Source organism: Anguilla anguilla, chromosome 7 (assembly GCF_013347855.1).
Source record: "Anguilla anguilla isolate fAngAng1 chromosome 7, fAngAng1.pri, whole genome shotgun sequence".
Taxonomy (NCBI): domain Eukaryota; kingdom Metazoa; phylum Chordata; class Actinopteri; order Anguilliformes; family Anguillidae; genus Anguilla; species Anguilla anguilla.
The window spans coordinates 3,010,399-3,031,958 of record NC_049207.1 but is presented as its reverse complement, the minus strand read 5'-3'; the positions used below and the strand labels follow the sequence as shown (position 1 = coordinate 3,031,958).

At 44.4% G+C, this 21,560-nt stretch overlaps 1 protein-coding gene across 1 annotated transcript; it reads right to left on the bottom strand.

The window, feature by feature from the left end:
* Positions 1–714: 714 nt before the first annotated feature.
* On the bottom strand, positions 715–20,565 carry LOC118231301 (calcium-activated potassium channel subunit beta-4-like). The gene is made up of 3 exons (XM_035424994.1): positions 19,346–20,565; positions 3,882–4,009; positions 715–886 (listed from the first exon to the last, which is right to left on the bottom strand). The coding sequence occupies exons 1-3, from the start codon at positions 19,679–19,681 to the stop codon at positions 718–720; spliced, it is 633 nt and encodes a 210-aa protein (XP_035280885.1). The 5' UTR covers positions 19,682–20,565; the 3' UTR covers positions 715–717.
* Positions 20,566–21,560: the final 995 nt, after the last annotated feature.

Genomic DNA, 21,560 nt, shown 5'->3' with positions numbered 1-21,560 from the left:
TGCAAAGTGTCTAATACTTGGTGCACTGGCAGTTCAGCAGGCATGGCACAGTGGGATTTTACACACGTACACATTGAGAGACATAAACTGAAGACAGATGAGCAGACAGACGGGGAAGCATTTGAGTGCAGCTTCCAATAGCGGGAGGCTGTGACCAGTGGGAGGAGGCAAAAGACCACACCCCGTGCCCTGTGATCATCATACGGCAAAACCAGAGAACCGAGACTCATCATGCGGCAAAACCAGAGAGAGAACTGAGACTCGCCATACAGCAAAACCAGAGAACCGAGACTCATCATACGGCAAAACCAGAGAGAGAACCGACACTCGCCATATGGCAAAACCAGAGAACCAAGACTCATCATACGGCAAAACCAGAGAGAGAACCGAGACTCGTCATACGGCAAAACCAGAGAACCGAGACTCACCATATGGCAAAACCAGAGAACCGAGACATATCATATGGTACCTCCAAACAGGAAACCGTGATGTGTCATACAGCACCACCAAACAGGAAACCGTGATGAGTCATATGGTACCGCCAAACAGAGGTCCCAGACACTTTCTTTCGGCACCCTCCGGCTCATGGGGTTGGGTACAGTACAGGCTGTCCGTCATTCGCTGTCGCCGCTGTGGGCGGGGCCTGGGGCAGAGAGAGGACACGCCTCCCCCCCCCCACCCTCCCACCCCGCCCCACGCCACCCCCCCCCCCCCCACCTAGGAGAACTTCCTCTTCTGGATGGCCTCGGCCCGGATGGCGAGGCTCCGGGCGCAGATGGTGAGCAGGACGATGAGCGTTCCCAGCAGCAGGCTGACCAGTGGCCACAGCACGCAGTGCAGCAGCACGGTCTCGTCGTGCGTGCGCTTCCACAGCACGTCGTCTGGCCTGCAGGGGGCGACAGAGAGACAGGGCCGACGGGGAAAGCCTTGTTTATGCACAGCATACATCGCACAATGCATAAAGTGCTGAGTCACTGATACTTCCCGTACATCGCACAATGCATAAAGTGCTGAGTCACTGATACGTCCCATACACTGCACAATTCATAGTGTTGTGTCATTGATAAATTCTGTAAATCGCACAATTCATAAAGTGTTGTACCCTGTTCCTGAAAGGCCATTTTTCTGGGTCCCTTTAAGTTGTAAAAAATGTAATTTCTTACACTTTTATGATCCCATAAAGCTACTGGAGCTGAAGCAGGTTAGGAGAGTCCAGACAGCCACCTACACCAAGTCTGCTCCTTTTCCCTTTATCCATCTGCTCTACACATTTGTGGATGACTGTCATCAATGACTGATTAACATGCTAAATGTGCTTTGAATCAATGAAAGCCATCAAACATTACACCCATCAGCAGAAATAGCTTAACATGGTTGTAGCAGGTGTAGCTTCACAACTTTACAAAAAGAAAAACAAAAAAACATGAGCATAATCAGGACAGGCCTTGAAATACAATTGGGATTCCAATAGCAATTTGGAAAATATGGAAAAATTAGGGGAGTACAAAGATGAACCTAAACCTGCTTGTAGGTCTTTCGCCAACAGAAGATAACTGATCTGGGGTTTTCTCGCTCCCATCCTGAATGGTGAACAGGCCGCTTCCTTCCATGATGCCACACTGCAGGACTACTGCCTCTAGGACGGAAAGCCAGGCGGATGATTTCTAACGCCACTAATCAAATCTCTGAGGCTTTGGCAGGACTCCACCGAGGAATCCATAGCACTTCATTTGACCGCGGCCCAGACGCAACTTCAGCACGGATTTCGGCCCGTCCCAGTGATTTACACCCAGATCAGAGTGAATGAGTGTAACCAGGGGAACGACTGAGCACCGAACTCCTGGAACTGGAGGCGGGTAAGGGGGCATCATATCCTCTGATGTGCCCACAAATGAAATGCGTCCCCAAAATTAGTGCAGGGGAAAGTCTGAAATGTCTAAGAGGCGTGGAAAGAGATATTCCCCCCCCCCCCCCCCCCGCCTCCCCAAAAAGTTGACAGATGATGACAGATGAAGCCGAGATCAGTGGCTGAATCCCCTCATCAGCAGGTATTAGCGAAACGATCGAACCCTCGTGCCAATGTGCCAGTCTGTGCTCAGTCCAGACAGCCCGAGGCACTGACACTGTGTGCACAGCTGTGTTTGACTCAATCTGTCAATATTAGCGCTAACTTCACATTCAGAGTCCTCGCTGGCTGCCGGGGTAATGACACACATTTCCATCGTTTGGACAAAAACAGAATCATCCACAGCCATTACTGTATGTTCTTCTGTAGAGCTGCAACGCTGCCCAGATTTTTTTTTTCAGTTGAGCTGCACCGCAACTTCTTCCAATACTTGATCTTGAATATACAAAGATAACATTTCAGAATGTTTTTTGAAGAGTAGGTTTCTTTGGAAAGTCAGTGCTGGAAACTCCATGGCTTTCAGTTACCAGCAGTGATTGTGACATCAGCATTAGAATGTCCAGTTAAGAACATTCTAATCACATATTTGTGATTCCTATTCCTTTTCTTTACCTGTTGCTAATATACTGCAGTGTATGTTTGTGCATATTATCATGCATGCATTTGATTTCAGAAATTATTTAATGAGTGTTTTTCCCTTGGCTGGCAGATCATCATTTCATCAGGGTTAAAAGTAAAAAATAAAATTTTAAATGATAAGCACTTTCAGTTCCTCCCGTAGTTTTCCAGAACCACACTGGGGAATGCCAATCACGTATTTAACCCAAGTGTTTGATTGCCATTCCTCTGGGAGAGTTAAACAGTCTTTGTATCTGTGCATCGGAGGAAAAGCGGGTTTTGTAATTGACGCTCCACAATCGATGAGATCCAGGGCAGAGTTTACCGGGGAAGAGACAGGCCTTCCAGGAAACGCATTCATTAATTCCAAGGTACTGAATCACCTGTCAAGATCAGAGTCCTGTGGCCCTCTGTACCTGGAATTGAGGGGGGGGGGGGGGGCATGAGTGGGCAGTAAGGAGGATGTCACATCCTGCATAAACACCTCTGTGACAAAGTCTACGGATGTGGACAAGACTACATGTTCCACAGAAGCCCATTTACAGATGCATTATGGGATCGATATGTGGGGGACGTGTGGGTTCACATTTATTAAATGGACCAGTATGTAAGGTCGGATGGAGGATTATTTTACAAACTCAATATGGCGTTTCACTAGGGCAGTCGTTTTAATATGCTGTGCTGTTGATACATTTGGGTCTCACAGATGGTAAGTCATGTCTGGACATCAGTACATGATGATGTCATGTGGGCTGTTTCAACTCAAAACGGAAGACATCTAAAATGCCTCCATCCTCCTAAAAAAAAAAAAAACCACAGTGTTTGTGAGAGCAGAGACCCACGCCAGTATGGGGAGGGATCAGCGGGTCTGCAGCGCTGTGAGCTGTGAGCTGTGATCCTGTGAAGTGTGAAGTGTGAGGTCTGCGGTGAAGTCTGCGACGGTGGCGCTGATCGCATCGGCGCCCGAGATTCTGCCGCCACTCCTGGCGAGGTTCAGCGAGGCCCCCTGACGGTGTAAACCCAGCCTGTCAAATTTTCACTCAGTTCTGTGGGCGGAGGACGGTTTTAAATTAGGGAAATTGTCAAGGGGGGGGGGGGGGGGGGGGGGGGGGGGGCATGTCAGAATGAATGCCTCACATCATCAAACTTTATAAAGAATTAATCAGTTATTCAATCAAGGAATTAATCCGTATGGTGCCAAGACAAAATTTAGTCCAAGTTTCCCTTTTAAAATTGAGACCATCAATATGGCTTGGTTTAAAAAGTTTTTTTTTTAAAAACAACGGTAAGGTTGCATGTTGTGCACTGGGGAGCAGTTACAAGGTTTCTCCTCGTCTAAGCCAGGAGCAAAACTCACCTGCGCTGCTGGTTGAAGAAGCAGGTGAAGGACTGGGAGCTAACCTCTTCGGTCCAGTAGTCCTGCCATCGGAGCACATTGTCCTTGTTCCTCTGGTTGTCCCTCTCACAGGGGGGAACATAGGAGCACTGGCCCAGAGAACAGGGGACAGAATACAGCGTTACACACCAGGTCCTCCTTGAAAAACAGTCCGTCCCATAAATAGAAGACAAGTGTCTCTCAATCAAGAGCTATTCAGCCCTTAAGTGTACAAACCATTACTGTCACAGCGGTATATTATTTCTGGGTCTCCTGTTGGCTGATTTGTATAATTACCGGTTCCCAGGGGAATATGAACACAAAGCTTCTGTTACAAAAAAAAAACCTGAGAATAATACAAATTAATTTTATGTGAGTTATATTCAAATGAGGGAACCTGAATGAATAAAACTGTGGCAGTCCATCCACTTTCCCAAACCTCGGCTGACCAGGAAGAATGCGGAGTACCCCTTCCGACCACACAAAATAAGGAAAGGAAGAATAACTTTTTATTTGGGAAAAATAAAAGTTATGACTTTTTGCATTAACAAATGCCCCTTCAATATATATTCACGCATAAATGCATCTTCAATTGGCAATAATAAACAAACGTCTCTTCGGTTTAGAAAGGCACTAGAATATCTCTTAGTATGTATTTCTCCCTTTTGCTTTAAATACATTTTTGCATTTTCTGTTCAACAGAAAATGACAAAATGAATTGTGTTGATAGCGGGGCACCTTTGGAGCTCAATAAACAAACATAATATAGCCTGTGGGTACAGGCCATAATTTAGGCTAACTGTACAGCCTTGTAATGGCTAGCCAAGGCTAGCACTGCTAGCCACCCGAGGGCAGGCCGCAGTTTCATAGTATAACAGTACAAAAGAACAACACCGTGGAACTAGCAAGGTTTCCCAATACTCTGCCCACAATGATTAATTAACAGCCAATATCCGAGGCACTGATCAACAGCCGAAGAATGCACCCAGCCCTACAACCAGCTGCTGGGTCAGACGAATCTCCAACTGAGAGAATACACAACTGGGAATAAATATCGCACTAAGAGACACCAGGAAGCACCATAGGATATGGCTGACTCTTACAGAAGCTCAATCATACATTAATGCAGAAATATCATGGGACAAAATCATGGAGTAATAAATGTTATTGAAGAAGAGTCACAGTTGCCAGATTAAAAAAATTCAAGAGACTAGAATGTGCACTGAGATGAGAATACAGTATATCAGAAGGCTATATCTGTAAGCTCTATTATTACCAGTAAGCTATTATTATTATTTTTGAATTTCAGTCTTTTTAGATGGTTTTCATTTTCAGAGTGAACCTTTGTATTCTGATGAATAGTTCATAGAAAGAAATATTACAACCCAAATCCAGCGTGCGCTACAAATCTCACAAAGCTTTATCTGTAAGACAACAAAGAGCCTTACACAACAGATTAATCATGCGTGTACATGCGTGAACGTATTCAGTAGAGAGAGAGAGAGAGAGAGAGTGAGAGAGAGAGAGAGAGAGAGAGAGAGAGAGAGAGAGAGAGAGAGAGAGAGAGAGAGAGTGAGAGACAGACAGAGAAAGAGAGACAGAGTGAGAGAGAGAGACAGAGTGAGAGAGAGACAGAGAGAGAGACAGTGAGAGAGAGAGCACAGAGAGAGAGAGAGAGTGAGAGAGAGACACAGTGAGAGAGAGACAGAGAAAGAGGGACAGAGTGAGAGAGAGAGACAGAGTGAGAAAGAGAGCACAGAGAGAGAGACAGAGTGAGAAAGAGCAGAGAGAGAGAGAGAGGACAATGATTGTGCAAGAGCGTGGGGTTGTGGCTGTGCACACTGACGTATCGCCATGTGTGCAAACAGTACGCAGGAGAGAACACGTCCACTCGGCCCAGTGAACCAATTTCCCACCATGCCATGCGTATCGCACTCCTTTGTGTCCCCCCCTCATAGAGGCATTATTATGGAGGGGATTAAGGCCCGTCCCACTCACATGGCCAAAGATCCTCATGCCAGGTTTCATTCCATGCCCCCGGAATTAGAGCGGCATTGAGTTTAAGCCACGTGGCTCAGGGTTTACAGGAGTACCATCCTCATCCTCATCCCCATCTTCATCATCCTCATCATCATCCTCATCCTCATGTCCTCATCCTCACTGCACACTCCGATCTGCACAACTCTATTATTTATCATCATCACATGGTTGAATGGGTGTGAATTTCACTGCGTGATATAATTGCAGTATAAATATTGTTTCATATTTGTGTGCTTCAATTGCACATTGGACATCAGAATTTCAAAAGAATTTAACAAAGAAGGTTTTGATTACAATCAAGTCAATTATGTTATCAGATGAATGAATGATCAAAGTAATCCAAGGCATAAATTGAATAAAAGTGTAGGTGTGGGTACAGAGCAAAGGTAATATTTGGAGATGTGACTAGGACAACTTAGCCCTGTGAGACCTAGTGTTGCTAAAAGAAAATTCAACATTTCTCATCAGGCATCCTGGAGACACCGTTTTTGCCATTCCGTTTACAACAACGTTTCCCAGTTCCTTAGGCCCGATACTGTATTTCAGCAACATGTTTGGAGTGAAACATTTTCTACTGTTACTCAGAATGTCTGAGTGCACACAGCATGGGCTTGAAGACGCATTAAATGCCCGGGCCTCGGTGGGGTAGGCAGTCAGAGCGGTTGGCGATGTCAGGCGGGACATGGAGAGTCACGTTAGCCTGCTGCTGCTCTGGCCTGCTGTCTCCCTGTCACCCTGTCACCCTGTCACCCCTCACGCCTATCCAACGCCCGTCTGTCAGAGCGGAGAGTCGGGCCCTGGTGTCACGCTCGCCTGAAAGCTGCAGCTCTGAGAGAGGATGCCGCAGAATGCAGATGAGCGAGAGTGACAGTGGTCTTACTGTGGGGGCTCTGGAGACCAACAGTGTGACTGAGAAAGACGAAAATGCCTGTTTGAGGGTGACCAGGTGACCTCAATCAAGGCTGTGACTGTGAATTCAACATTGGGTGGGGAGGGGGGGGGGGCAAATATATGTCTGGGTGTGGGGGTGGGGATCGAGGTGGAATGTGAGGGCGTATTTTTTTAAAAATCAATAAAATGCATTTTTAGAAGTTTTAGGTGAGTATTAATCTGAGTATTCATGAGCCAACGTCCACCGTAATACTGTAACAATATTCATTTCAGAACATCTTTCGATTTAAATACATCCTTAATTGCCAAAGATATATATAAACATTTTTCTATTGAAAAAACATTCAGCAAATAACTACATGATGGTAGCCATAGCAACCGCTGGTTCAATATTAGGAGTAATCATAGGATGTACAGGAATGTACAGCAGGAAGCCTACAGGTGATTACAGCCCTGCTCTATGCTATCTATCCTGAAATAAAATAGCATAGAAAAATAATTAGCTTGAGAAATATATGTATTGTAATATGAAGAGTCTGGATATTGCATCCATGGTTCAGTGAATAGTCTACAGTATTTAAAGAAAAATTATGTTTCATAACATCGCTAAGGGGGAAAGGGGGGAAAAGGAAGGCCTAATCCCCCTGGCTGTGTTCCCTTCTAAAATTAGACTCGGAGATATGGTGTTAGAAACAATTTAGACTGCTTGACTATGTACTTCAAGGATACCAGCCTTTGTCAGAAGCTGGGAAAATCAGGCTATTGACCATCCCAAGCACAGATTCCCATTCTTTTAGTCTTAGTAACTTTCATTTTAATAGACAAGCATGTCATTTTGTGTGACTATCCCTTTAACTTTCAAAACTTGCTGCTCTCTCACTCACCTCCATATCACTTGCTCCTTCTTCCCTGCCAACAGCCTCCTGTTCTCCCTCTCCCTCTCTTTACCCTGAGCCCACCAACAGCCAACAGGACAGCGAAACAGAAAACTGGAGCCCAATGTTACAAAAATAAGTGCAAGTTGGGCAAAAGGAGGATTAGACTATTTTCGTTATATTCCGTCTTAATTTTCAGTATCTGCTCCTTTCTTCTCACTGACCTCTATGACACCTGCTTCTCTGTCTCTCTCTCTTTAGGCAGAGGGTCCACTGCCCAATGACCACATACCTGTCACTCAGTGAAGGGGAACAGCGCAGTAAACTGCCCTCATCCCACCAGCCTGTAACACACATCTGTCATCACCTGGCAGATGAGCTGGAGAGGAATGCCTGCTGCCCCCATACCCTCCATGTTAATGGCCACACAACACAACACAACAATACATAACACTACACAACTCTCTCTCTCTCTCCCCCACTCTCTCTCTCTCTCTTATTCCCTCTCTCTCCCCCTCTCTCTCACTCTCACTCTCTGTCTCTGTCTCACTCTCCTCTCTAACCAGAGTAAGCATGACAGTGAGTATAGGAAACTAGGAACTCATTCAATACGTTAGCTAACTTAAGGCCCACAAACTACAATAGGAAGGCAGGTTCAATATGGAGGTATTATTGTCATTCATGCCCTTGATAGCCTGTGACAAACGCAAGCAAGCGATCCGTCGTTCATTTGCAAATTCAATCAATTTCACCTGCTGTAAACATTGCATTTGTTGCGAAAACCGTTATTGTCCCCCTGCCCTCCGACAGGTCACCTGACTAAGCACATTCTGTGAAAGATTCCTCCCTTGCACGGAGCTGTCATAACCTGTAGTGTTACTACAACATGCATGAGTAGCAATTATATTTTTTTACACGCAAAAGCCAAGGTTAGCAGTGGCAGACCTACAATCCATCACTGCACAGTGTTCTTTCAGAGTAGTGTATTTTCATCGCTCCACAGATCAACATCTCTCAAAGCCACTTAAGTAAAGTACAAAAAATGGCCCTAAATTCATATGCCAGGCTTAATGCTTTATACCCAAGTCTCTGTGATGTATCAAAGCGTTTGACTAGGGGGGGCATCTTTCACTCAAGTAACTGATGTATTTTCGATACAGTCCCATCTCATGCAAGGCCCTGAGCCGTGAAACGAGACTGAGGGATGAGGTTGACGTCTGGAAAAGCCTCGCTCTCCATCATCAGTTCGGTCAACGTGTCGTCCCATCTGTGGGACGGCCTGAGTAACGGTCCACTTCAGGAGCATTACTGCTGAGGCAGCCTGAAACCTCACCGCACATCCATTTTGATAAAATAGCTACAGTGCTACTTATTCACAGCTGCCTAACTGGGTAGCTGCTAAACACCCCAAAACCACAGCCTCAAAAAATCACCACAGAATTTACTCAACGCTTTAGCGACCCGCTCTCCAACAAAAACCACACCATGAGCTTCACAAAGACGGTGATTGTGGTAACACTTTAGTGCACTGTATATTTCAGCAGAGCAGAAGAATATATGATTCTTGAGTTTATGAACAGAGATCCATGTCCCTTACAGGGGACAAAAATGGACTGCTTGTCTTAGGAGCATATTGGGCTCATCATGCTACATTAATAACTATACAAAACAATATTGCCCTGTATGGCTGTAATGAATGTGAGAAAACCTGACCTGATGAACCCTGCACAACTCCCACAATGCACTGCTCCCATGATGCATTCATAATGCATGGCAGCACCTTGGAATGTAAAATGCATTATAGCAAAATCTATTATAAGGCATTCACAATGCTCTATGAAATTATAACGTACGTTTTTTTGTGAATGCATAATTGACAAAAGGATGAATTGCAACTACGCAGAGCATATTTATTGCGTTTGTGAATGCATAAAAAATGCTTTATGAAGACAGCATTCATGTAAATTTGTCAGCCATTATCCAAAGAGATGATTGCACCTCAAGCAGATGCTCTTTTACCACAGCATCTGCACAGCTTGTATTTCTCCACACGCTCCCTCTACACAACTGGATATGCACAGAAGCGACCCGGGTTAAGAGTCTCACTCACTGGTGTAATTTCAGCACCTCACCTGGGCGTTCAGCCCCGCCAGCCGTCTCACACACGGCACTCCAGTGTCTCATTTACAGTACATTTCCCAGACTGCTACAGTACACTACATCACACACGGCGTTCCAGTGTCTCATTTACAGTACATTTCCCAGACCGCCACTCTACACTACATCACACACGGCACTCCAGCGTCTCATTTACAGTACATTTCCCAGACCGCCACTCTACACTACATCACACACGGCACTCCAGCGTCTCATTTACAGTACATTTCCCAGACCGCCACTCTACACTACATCACACACGGCACTCCAGTGTCTCATTTACAGTACATTTCCCAGACTGCTACTCTACACTACATCACACACGGCACTCCAGTGTCTCATTTACAGTACATTTCCCAGACCGCCACTCTACACTACATCACACACGGCACTCCAGCGTCTCATTTACAGTAAATTTCCCAGACCGCCACTCTACACTACATCACACACGGCACTCCAGCGTCTCATTTACAGTACATTTCCCAGACCGCCACTCTACACTACATCACACACGGCACTCCAGTGTCTCATTTACAGTACATTTCCCAGACTGCTACTCTACACTACATCACACACGGCACTCCAGTGTCTCATTTACAGTACATTTCCCAGACTGCTACTGTACACTACATCACACACGGCGTTCCAGTGTCTCAATTACAGTACATTTCCCAGACTGCTACTCTACACTACATCACACATGGCGTTCCAGTGTCTCATTTACAGTACATTTCCCAGACCGCCACTCTACACTACATCACACACGGCACTCCAGCGTCTCATTTACAGTACATTTCCCAGACTGCTACTCTACACTACATCACACACGGCACTCCAGTGTCTCATTTACAGTACATTTCCCAGACTGCTACTCTACACTACATCACACATGGCACTCCAGTGTCTCATTTACAGTACATTTCCCAGACCGCCACTCTACACTACATCACACACGGCGTTCCAGTGTCTCATTTACAGTACATTTCCCAGACCGCCACTCTACACTACATCACACACGGCACTCCAGCGTCTCATTTACAGTACATTTCCCAGACCGCCACTCTACACTACATCACACACGGCACTCCAGCGTCTCATTTACAGTACATTTCCCAGACCGCCACTCTACACTACATCACACACGGCACTCCAGCGTCTCATTTACAGTACATTTCCCAGACCGCTACTCTACACTACATCACACACGGCACTCCAGCGTCTCATTTACAGTACATTTCCCAGACCGCCACTCTACACTACATCACACACGGCACTCCAGCGTCTCATTTACAGTACATTTCCCAGACCGCCACTCTACACTACATCACACACGGCACTCCAGCGTCTCATTTACAGTACATTTCCCAGACCGCCACTCTACACTACATCACACACGGCACTCCAGTGTCTCATTTACAGTACATTTCCCAGACTGCTACTCTACACTACATCACACACGGCACTCCAGTGTCTCATTTACAGTACATTTCCCAGACTGCTACTGTACACTACATCACACACGGCGTTCCAGTGTCTCAATTACAGTACATTTCCCAGACTGCTACTCTACACTACATCACACATGGCGTTCCAGTGTCTCATTTACAGTACATTTCCCAGACCGCCACTCTACACTACATCACACACGGCACTCCAGCGTCTCATTTACAGTACATTTCCCAGACTGCTACTCTACACTACATCACACACGGCACTCCAGTGTCTCATTTACAGTACATTTCCCAGACTGCTACTCTACACTACATCACACATGGCACTCCAGTGTCTCATTTACAGTACATTTCCCAGACTGCTACTCTACACTACATCACACACGGCACTCCAGTGTCTCATTTACAGTACATTTCCCAGACCGCCACTCTACACTACATCACACACGGCACTCCAGTGTCTCATTTACAGTACATTTCCCAGACCGCCACTCTACACTACATCACACACGGCGTTCCAGCGTCTCATTTACAGTACATTTCCCAGACCGCCACTCTACACTACATCACACACGGCAGTCCAGCGTCTCATTTACAGTACATTTCCCAGACCGCCACTCTACACTACATCACACACGGCACTCCAGCGTCTCATTTACAGTACATTTCCCAGACCGCCACTCTACACTACATCACACATGGCACTCCAGTGTCTCATTTACAGTACATTTCCCAGACCGCCACTCTACACTACATCACACACGGCACTCCATATTCCTCTGTGGGTGCCATTTGGAAAGGGGGGACGGGGGGTTGGGGCAGCTATAACTGGGAACTCATGTTTTTGGGGGGGTAACACCAGATCCGGGGGGAACAGAGTGGCCTGCTCCCATTAAAATCTCGCTTATGCACAGCAGTCACAGCCTCCCTGGGACACAGTCCCTCTGCAGTGCTACGAGCCTCAGCCGACCCGACCGAATTTCACCGCATATTTACTGTCCTTTCAGACCCTCAAGCACGGAGCTTTACACGCGACTCCCGTTGGGAAAAATGGATGGATGTGTTAACGTGTTGTAAAATATGAGGCGTGATATTAGGTTTTATATTTTCAAGGTAGCAAGCGTACACGGCATGTTTCAAAGTATATTAAATGTCAGGCACATACTGAATAATATATTTTAGAATAATTTATGGTTTCAATTAAATTGCACAGGGGTTCAAATAATGGATATGATTTAATCATATTAAAAATTCACGTCTTATTTTTCTCCAGAAGGGTTTATGTTACATTGCTTCTCTTATGTGTTTAATTCAAGCTTTTACACTCTTCTTTACAGTAATTCAAAATATATATATAAATATACTGAAACTAACACCAGAGAAGAACACTGCAGATGCTGTAGCCCCAATAAGACAACTGTCTGGCATGCTGAAGCAAAGCACTTCACTTTGACTTTAAAATTTTATTAAATGCCACCCTCTGAGCTAATTGTTTTATCCAGACCGTCTGCACATCAGGCAAAGTCAGCAAACACAGGCAAGTCCCATCGTTATCAAAGAGCTCGGAGCCACAACTGCCACCCGTCAGGGGAGGGAGGACGGAAATCCAATCCTACCCAGTGGAACAGCCTTTGGCAGAGAACGCTGAGAAGGGCCTACACCTCCAGAAGCATTGTATCTCCCATAATTACCCCGTTTGTCTAAGCTGGAGAATGATTAGCATCTCAGATAATCAGAAGGAAAACAGTGATCGTGGAAAAACGCTCTTGAAGCACATGGTGCTGCTGGTCAGCTATATGCCAGCTCATTCTTACACAGTTGTTTTAAAATTTAACAGGTGTATAATTTTATATCATCTTGTAAAATTGAGCTGATCATGCTAGGGGCCCTTAAATCCAGTGTGAGCTTGTGTGCATATGACAGGTGTACTGATAAAACAGAGGTGCATTCTCAAACCAGCTTGCACTGTACCATCTCGTGTCTGAACTTCATCCTCATGACCAGTACAATTTAACCATTTATGAATATTAATCACACAGTGTGAGATTGGGATTAATGAAGATTCCCTTACATGACAAATTAGGATGTACTCTAGGCCAGGGGGAGGTAAACTACTTTTGACCCAGGGACCCCCACCCAGTACATTACGCTTTTATCCAAAGAGACGTACAATAAGAAGGTCGTTGAAACAACTACAGGACACAGGTCAGATAAGGTACAGTACTCCATGGACATGAACAGCAAGTCTAGTTCACGCAGTAAGCATAGGCTTAGTCAGTTAAAGTTATGGCAAGTCATAAACAAGAAGTGAGGCCGGACTACAAGAGACATGACTAACCCAGGCTCAAATGACAACCTGGGGGCCCCCATCATAAGTTTAAAAAGGTTGTAATTTAAAAGTGGTTTTATGCCAATCACAAACAGGGAGGGTGGAGGGAAGTTTTCGGGGGAGGGGCAGTGGGATTGTGATCACAAAAGGGGTGGAGAATTGCTCACGCAGACTGAAAGGGGAGAATGTGATTCGGGGACGGCAGAGGGGAGCGTGCGTTTGTGGACTGGGGGCGGGGGGGGGGGGCGGGTTGAGGAAGGCAGGATCAATAAGATTCCTGTCGCTGGGATCCTGGCAGTGGATCCCAGTGCCAGAGGATCCACTGAAAAACAGTGGGATCTGGCGAACGCACTGCAAATGGTTGAAGAAAGAAGGAGCACTTGAACTTCACACTTCACAAAACAGGGCCCCTGGTGCCCTCTTTGGCAGAGCCAAAACAAACAGCGGAAGGCAATGGGCTTGAATTTCCAACCAAGTCATGCTAAAGTTTTCAAAAACAACAAAAAAGTATTAAAAAATAATAATTTAAAATAACTTTTCCCCCAGCATTGCAGAAATAGGCCCACGGTACTGCTATCTGTACTCAGTGACCGCAAAATAAACGAGGTCGATGGCTATTTAACTTGTCTTGGATTTCTTGAAATTGCTTTGGCCTATTTGATGCGAGAGGGAGAGGGAAAAGGAGGCAGTTGGCCAGTTTGAGCAGCAGACACACCCCTGCAAGCTGACCAGCAGCATCTCAGGTGATAATAAACAAGGTGCTCAATGACAGTGCAGCTAAGATGCTGTCCTTCAACAGAGTAGCCATTATGGAGTAAGTGAATCCAGAAGTTTTACTGCAATTTTCATAGTTACAGCATTTAACAGACCTGTTCTCACATAGGCAGAGTAGCAGAAAAACGTTTTCACAGTATTCATAGTGTGTGAACACAGCTTGGAAGGATTTATGAAGGTAAGGAACTGTTCCACAAAGACATAAGTAATAAAAATAAATCCCTCCAAAAAAAAACCTTGTTAAGTCATGAGTCAACAAGGCCTACACACTTTTCATTAGATTAGCTTCACTGGCATGGGATTCGCTCAAAGCGACCCCTAAATGGTATTTTCGCTCCAATGTGTGCTGGTTTGCCAACACTGTTGGCACGGCGACATTTAATGTTAATGAAAGATAAAGATAAAACAGTGCAAACATTGTGGCTATAGCAATGCAGTACAGATGAGATCATTTCCCAGAATCCTCTGTACAGTTTCATTACAGCCAAACGATTAATTAAAACCCAACAGCTTGAGGCCTTCATTAAAACAAAGAAATTGATTTTTTTCTTCTTTTAAAGAAAAATAACAGACATGGCTAACCAGTTTGCACAATCACTTTACATGAAGGTCTATTCATCAGTTATGCACAGACAACCTCGAGACAGAGTTCCAGTGAGTTTAAGATTGTCCATCATAATTATAAAATGACTTTTTAATGATCTTGTCTTTTAATGAAAGAATGACAAATGTTTAATTAACATTCAATATTTGTAAGTCAAATATGATGAACCACTACAATGACAAATTTAAGGGCAATAAAGCCTATCCCCCAAAACTTTAGGTTTCTCAGTGCCACACATAGCGACAATGTCCTGAATCGGAGTAAACCAATTTCTTACTTTGGCCTTTTGACATCTGCTGATCTCTTCAAAAACCAACGGTTCTGGAAATCTTCCTCAAAACAGTTGTACTCGCTTCAACAGACAATCCGACCCTGAATAAAACTTATAAACTCTTTAAAATACGTTAGAAGACTACTTTGAAAAGAATCCGAATTCCGTTCCGTTAGGCTTCCCTTTAAAGACGCGATCACTGTCGTTGGAATTGCTCTACAGCGCGCGTACAACGATTTGAAGTAACGAAATGAGCACGAGATTCCCACGGGGTCTTGGTGTCCGTATTTTCTATCGGACCGCAATGAGTGCGCTAATTATCATCGATTACTTCAATTTCAGTTTTGTTTGAATTGCAGTGCATGCACGCACATTATCCCAGGAACCTTTCACCCTGTATGATGCAAAGGAATGCTTTGATGTGATCCAATCACCCTGAACAGAGAGCCACTAAGCAATCGGCTTGTACTTGTTTGTGGTTGGGGAGGATGTGATACAAAATACAAATGAGCAAAGTGCTGTAGTCACTAAGTCCCATCGCTGTCTTTAATTAGCTCTGTGCAAACGGATTGCCGCTGGCAAAAATAATTAACCTTCCATCGATTGTTGTAAAGCAATATAATGTAGTACGCAGAAAGTCCCCAACTTTTATCCTTTGTTAACATGAAGTAAGTCTCTCGAACTTGGCCCTCGGTACACCTCATCCAAATGTGTAAGGTCAAGCTTTTCTTCATCTAGACCAGGTATACTCAAAACTGGCTCTTGAGGTCAGTAGTGCTGATGGTGTTCATTCCTCCCCTTTAATCAGGGACTGATTTAATCCAGAAGCACCAGATGAGTGTAATCTCTGGCCAATCAGGGACATTATTGGAATATGGACTATTAGGCTGAAGAGAAAACCAGCAGTACTACTGACCTCGAGTGCCAGATTTGAGTATCCCCGATTTAGATCATGAAATAACTGCATGTAATAGGTTTTCATCATTCATCAAAAGGGCCAAAAGACCAAAAGAGGAAGAAATTATTTTCCCCTGTACAAGACTGGACCCACATAGCCTTTCTAGTGTGGGCCGGCTGCTTTCAGCTTTCCATCAAAGAAGTGACTCAGCTCACATTTTTAATCTGGTGTGAAATAAATTATCTTCTCTAAATTTGTAACACCCAACAGTATTTGTAAACTTGTCCCACCAAAACATCCCCAGTACACTCTTGAGGGTGCAGACGGGTACTCAATACATTCAGGAGGGAGCAGACAGGTACCCAGTACACTCAGGATGACACACACAGGTGCACAGCGAGATGTGCACATTTGGACGAATGCAACAGTAACCAGGGATCCCGCCCTACCCCTGGACAGATGTGACCAATCGCGTCTGACCGCTACAGACTTTCCTAATTTCCTATCCATGCCCAAATTCTCTGTGTCTATTTCATTGAAACTTCGCAAGGAGAGGAAGGAAGGAGACACGCAGAGGACGAGAAAATTTGAAGAACAGACATGGAACGGGAGGAAACAGAACATGCGGCATCAGCCGGTGTAGCGATCATAAGCAATGACATCAATCCATGTCGCTGGCTTAACCAACGGTTTCCTCCTCAACTTAACAAAATTTCCAGTGCGCGCCTCATCGGTGATAATCGGCACATAATGTTTTATGAATTTATAAAGTTATTTTATATGTTTCACAAAATGACAGCTGTTTTAAAAATAGCTATTCCCATGAATGTTACCAAGTTTGGAACAGGGAAAGAATACATTCCTTTCATGTTTTGTTTGTTTAAAATAAATTGGGTAATTTCTCATCAATGCGTTGCTCTCATGCACTGAGCCACAGAATGTAATTATGAGGTGAGTAATACATTAGGGTGAATAAATACGCCACATCAGGCTAATTTCTGACCGCTTGCCATTGCTATGGATGCTGAGCAATGCTAATAGTGCATTAAAATAGTGCACTCTGCATATGCAGCATTAGAAATGGGAAAGGCAGCTGAAAACATGCACACATTAGCTGACTGTGGAAATCGGAGAAGACCGATATGGTCAGGTCACCATTAAGACACACAGAATCTCTGGGGACAGTTCCAGCCATCAGCCAGAATAGTACGTCAATCATAATTTGATTTGGATTATTTTTGCAATTAACTCTCAGCCTGTATAATTAGCAAACGTTACTGCTGCGCTAGGCCAAAACCCTCAATTAGAGGGCCGCATAATATCCCTGACACACATTCCAGAAGCGATCTATGAAGCTCAGGTTTATAATGTCGAAACAAGCTTAACCTACACTGTCCCGGTCAGTCAGTGTGTTCCAGAGCTCCAAACCATGAGCATCCAGTCCGGTCACCAAACCCAATCCCCTTAAAGTGGAGTTTCCACCATAGCCCTCCTACTCAAGTGTGGCTGGGGAAAAAAAAAGAAAAGGAAAGGGAGAGGAACAGCTTTGGCAAGTAAGCGTACTGTAAGAGTGACATGAGACGTGCATTTTAAAACAATAAGCAACGCAATCGTTTAGAGTCCTGTCAATCTCAAGGGAACTTGACGTGAACATCCATACAGAACAGAACGGACACACGATAGACCTCCAGCTCTTGTGTGCAGAAACAAAATCCTTCACGTCATCAAAATGAAACTACATTATTGTCCCGTTTACAAATTTGGAATAAGGTAAGCAGACGCCTTTTTACCTGTGGCCAAATGAACACCTGGAATGCAAGAAAAAGTGAATGCAAGGGGTCTTTCACAAACCATCTCCCAGTTCACCTGCAACCAACACGTTCTACAGCAGAACCTCGATAATGGTGAGACACAGGAGAGGTTCTACGCATCGGCAAGAAGGGCGGTTGCCTTGTGCAACATGAGATGTGACATCATCGTGAGTAGCTGTACCCAGTGAAGCTCCTTGTCATCACAAAATGCAAAGAGGTGTGCATTATACAAAAATGAGCGTGACGCTTTCTGTTGACCAGAAAACCATCAAAAAACACTAACAAAATTAGACTCAAGGGCATTAATGCTAAATATCATCATGAAATTAGAGTTAACGGCATGTACTGAAACTTTTTAGAGTTCCAAATAATGTCCACTGATGATGCATTAGTTCTGAGTTTTTGTTTTTTTGTTTTGTTTTACCGCTGAGGTTCTCTTGTTCACACAGTAAGACCGAATATTGGCAAACTGAAGCAGAAGACCTTGATAAAACTCGCTCCTAGCACCAAAACCAACAACTCTCCAGCCTCATGTTAGAACTTACAGTACTTACACATTGTGTTACCTTCTTTAACTGTGCACTCAAAATGCTCCAAAATTGCATGACACCACAGATAACAGACCCCAACTCAGAAAAGCTATTGCATGATGTCACTGTGGATGCATTCCATATGAATTAGAATGCCCATGTAAAAGTAACTGGGAGTCTCTCTACAGCAAAATATGACAAGAAATGTCTCTCAGAACATGTCCGTGCACACTGTGTGCCACTCACACACAAACACATACATCTTTGAGTGAATTGTTCATGGCTGTAAGGTTAATCTTAACTTAGTCATCCAGTGATGACTAAACAAAAAAACATTCCTGCCCCAAAATTTTAAATTACATACTTTAGAGACACCTTACGGGACTTAAAGTCTCAACTAACGAGACTGTCTCCTATCCACAAACTAATCGCATCTTGGAACTACAGTATTCCAGAAGGGAAAAGGATACATTCACAATGGATGTAATTCTGAACAAACATTCTTTAGGTAAGATGAAGAGGCCATATAAATTTGCAGCTTCATCTGCACAGTGCTGGTTGAACTCTTAATTAGGAATAATATCAATACAAAACTTTCACTCTTGTATACATAATTAGGAAATTATTGCTCTTGTTTTTCATATTAATTATTGTCGTAGCAGTAATTGCAGCAACAACGTAAGTTAGTACCTGTGATTATTAGTGGTTGTAGTTACAGCAGAAGTCAAATAGCTAATGTTTCATTTTCTGTAACTAAAAAATCCCCCCTAGTATAGTAAATAATATACGTGCACCTAAACTTTGTTTATAATTACCTTAGGATTCAGCACCAACTGCTGTTCGTTGTAATGCAGCAAAGCTACGGAATTTGACTCGGAGTTATTGACAAATATCTGCAGACACGGGTACAACGACGTGCCTTTGCAATCCGCCCCGCACGTGAAGACGCACTCGAACATCTCGTCCACGCGCCGCACCGAGACCACTGTGCAGTTCGCTGGCTTGCTCTGCATGCTCTGCAGCGTGGGATTCAGCCAGCAGAAGCCGAGAATAAAAAGCGACACGATGCCACAGACGATGAGAAAAAGACCAAGTCTAATGCTTTTGTCCTCCGCCTCAGAGTACTCGTAGGATACCCTTATCTTCGCCATCGGTCCCTTTCTCCGAGTCGGGCAAGGAGCATCAAAACAACCAGAAACGAGAGGGAGAGCGCGCGAGGGGTATCTCTTGACCCCGGGCGCTGCTCACCACCGCGCAACAACAGCTTCCATCAAAACTTCCCTCGTAGTCGGTTAAGTCGGCGCTCGCTCTTCCTTTTAGGTTCGTTGTGTAAGAACTGGCCGTACCGATTGCTTTTCAGTCTTGCTTCTGTTTGCGCGCGTAGCCTAATGACCCCCCGCGGAATTCTGTTTCAACAGCCTGCACTGATTTTAAATTTGCTGAAAGGCTGAATGTTGCATCTGGGATTAGATAAGCTTCTTATGCAGAAATAGCACAGGGTTATGCATAAACACGGCTCTCAGATCAGCCGATGCGCGACGGTTACCATGTCCACAACCGCGGCAGGCTCGCTGCTGACGGAAAGGATTCCATAGTGACCGTGTTGCGCTCGGGTGATACGAGGCGGTCTTCATTCAAAAATAAAAGTTCAAAAACCGTGCGTGCGCAGCCCGAATCAATAGACGACGTCTACAGCTGAATCAGCACAATTTGGTTTGCCATTTAATTTCCATTAGACGGGCTGTCACTGTTTGGCGCTGACTGTCTGGCACGCCGGCTGCCTTGCCAACATATTGCAGCCTCAAATTATTGGCAAGAGACGTCCGTTGCATTTGCTCCATAAAACAGTCGAACAAAGATTGTGTCATACAAGGCCTAGTCGAAAAGCAGTCCGACGCTTCGAATATGGAAATCCATTCAACAGATGCCCTAGTAATCCGATCTCGTGCTACCTGTCCGTGCATGAAAACCCCACATATTATGCATCTGCTAATTCTTCTATGTGTATTTGTCTTTCTCGAACAGCGGTTTATATACATGTCCCTGTAGGGGAAAGCGGGGAAATAACTATCGGTTTTCGTATTTTGTTCAGTTCTGAAAAATTTACTAGAGCCAGATTAATCTTTTTTATTTTTTATTTATTTTTTTACAAACAACATACACCCCTTGACAAAGATTACACACCATAATTGAATTTGTCGGACCATTCACTAGCAATACGACCCAAAGTACTGAGAGTGAAATGTTACATCTAACCCCGTGGGTGGGGGGAAACGAATACGGCGGGGGTTATACCTAGCTTTAAAAGTTAACACAAAGTAAGATAATTCTTTTAAAGTCAGGGTTTCTTATCTCGCTAAAAAGTCAGTGTTAAATCCTTACATCTTGGCACGTGTAATTAAATTCAGAAAATATTACCAGAACTCGCATCCATTAAAAAAAGACAAATCAAGAATGGCAACAAATTTAATCTCCAGCTATGGGGAAAAGTGCTTTTGTTGCATGAGGGATATTAAGAAGGGAATCGCGCAAAGCTTTACCAACTGTATTTCCCCTCAAAGTTGGGCTTAAATTCGTCTGGATCAAAACCTATCCGCAAACCGATAATAGCCTACTAATGGCTGTTGGCTTTAACCGTTCGTAAGTTCTATTGTCTATGGGTAGTCCCATCTAATAATACTCCCATTGCACGCGTAAGCCTAAGTACATCTGGTATCGCCGACCCGCAAATGTAGAGTAAGGTATTAGAGACGGCAATCCATTGGAAATCACGTTTCTTCCGCAGCCTATATGGTTCCGTATTTACACAGCGCGAAACAATGCGAGGGCTGATCTCGGGTCTGTTTTGGCTATTAACTCAAAACGCATGGGGAGTATATTAGTGAAAGCTGGTCGTATAAACACTGCTAGTGGGAGACGATTTCAGGTGTCATTTAGACCAGTTTTTCCTCAAGCCACACATAAACTTCCATTCTTGTGATTGTGCTACTCAATGGAAAAGCTGTTTTATACACAGCTTTGTTCTGCAAT

Bases quoted from the DNA above. Each gene is read 5' to 3' on its own strand.
- LOC118231301 (XM_035424994.1), bottom strand. From the start codon at position 19,681: ATGGCGAAGATAAGGGTATCCTACGAGTACTCTGAGGCGGAGGACAAA. The intron at 4,010-19,345 runs GTAATTATAAAC...TCTCTGGGCCAG, and splicing joins AGTTGGTGCTGAATCCTAAG to TGCTCCTATGTTCCCCCCTG. The intron at 887-3,881 runs GTGAGTTTTGCT...CGCCCCCTGCAG, and splicing joins TTCTTCAACCAGCAGCGCAG to GCCAGACGACGTGCTGTGGA.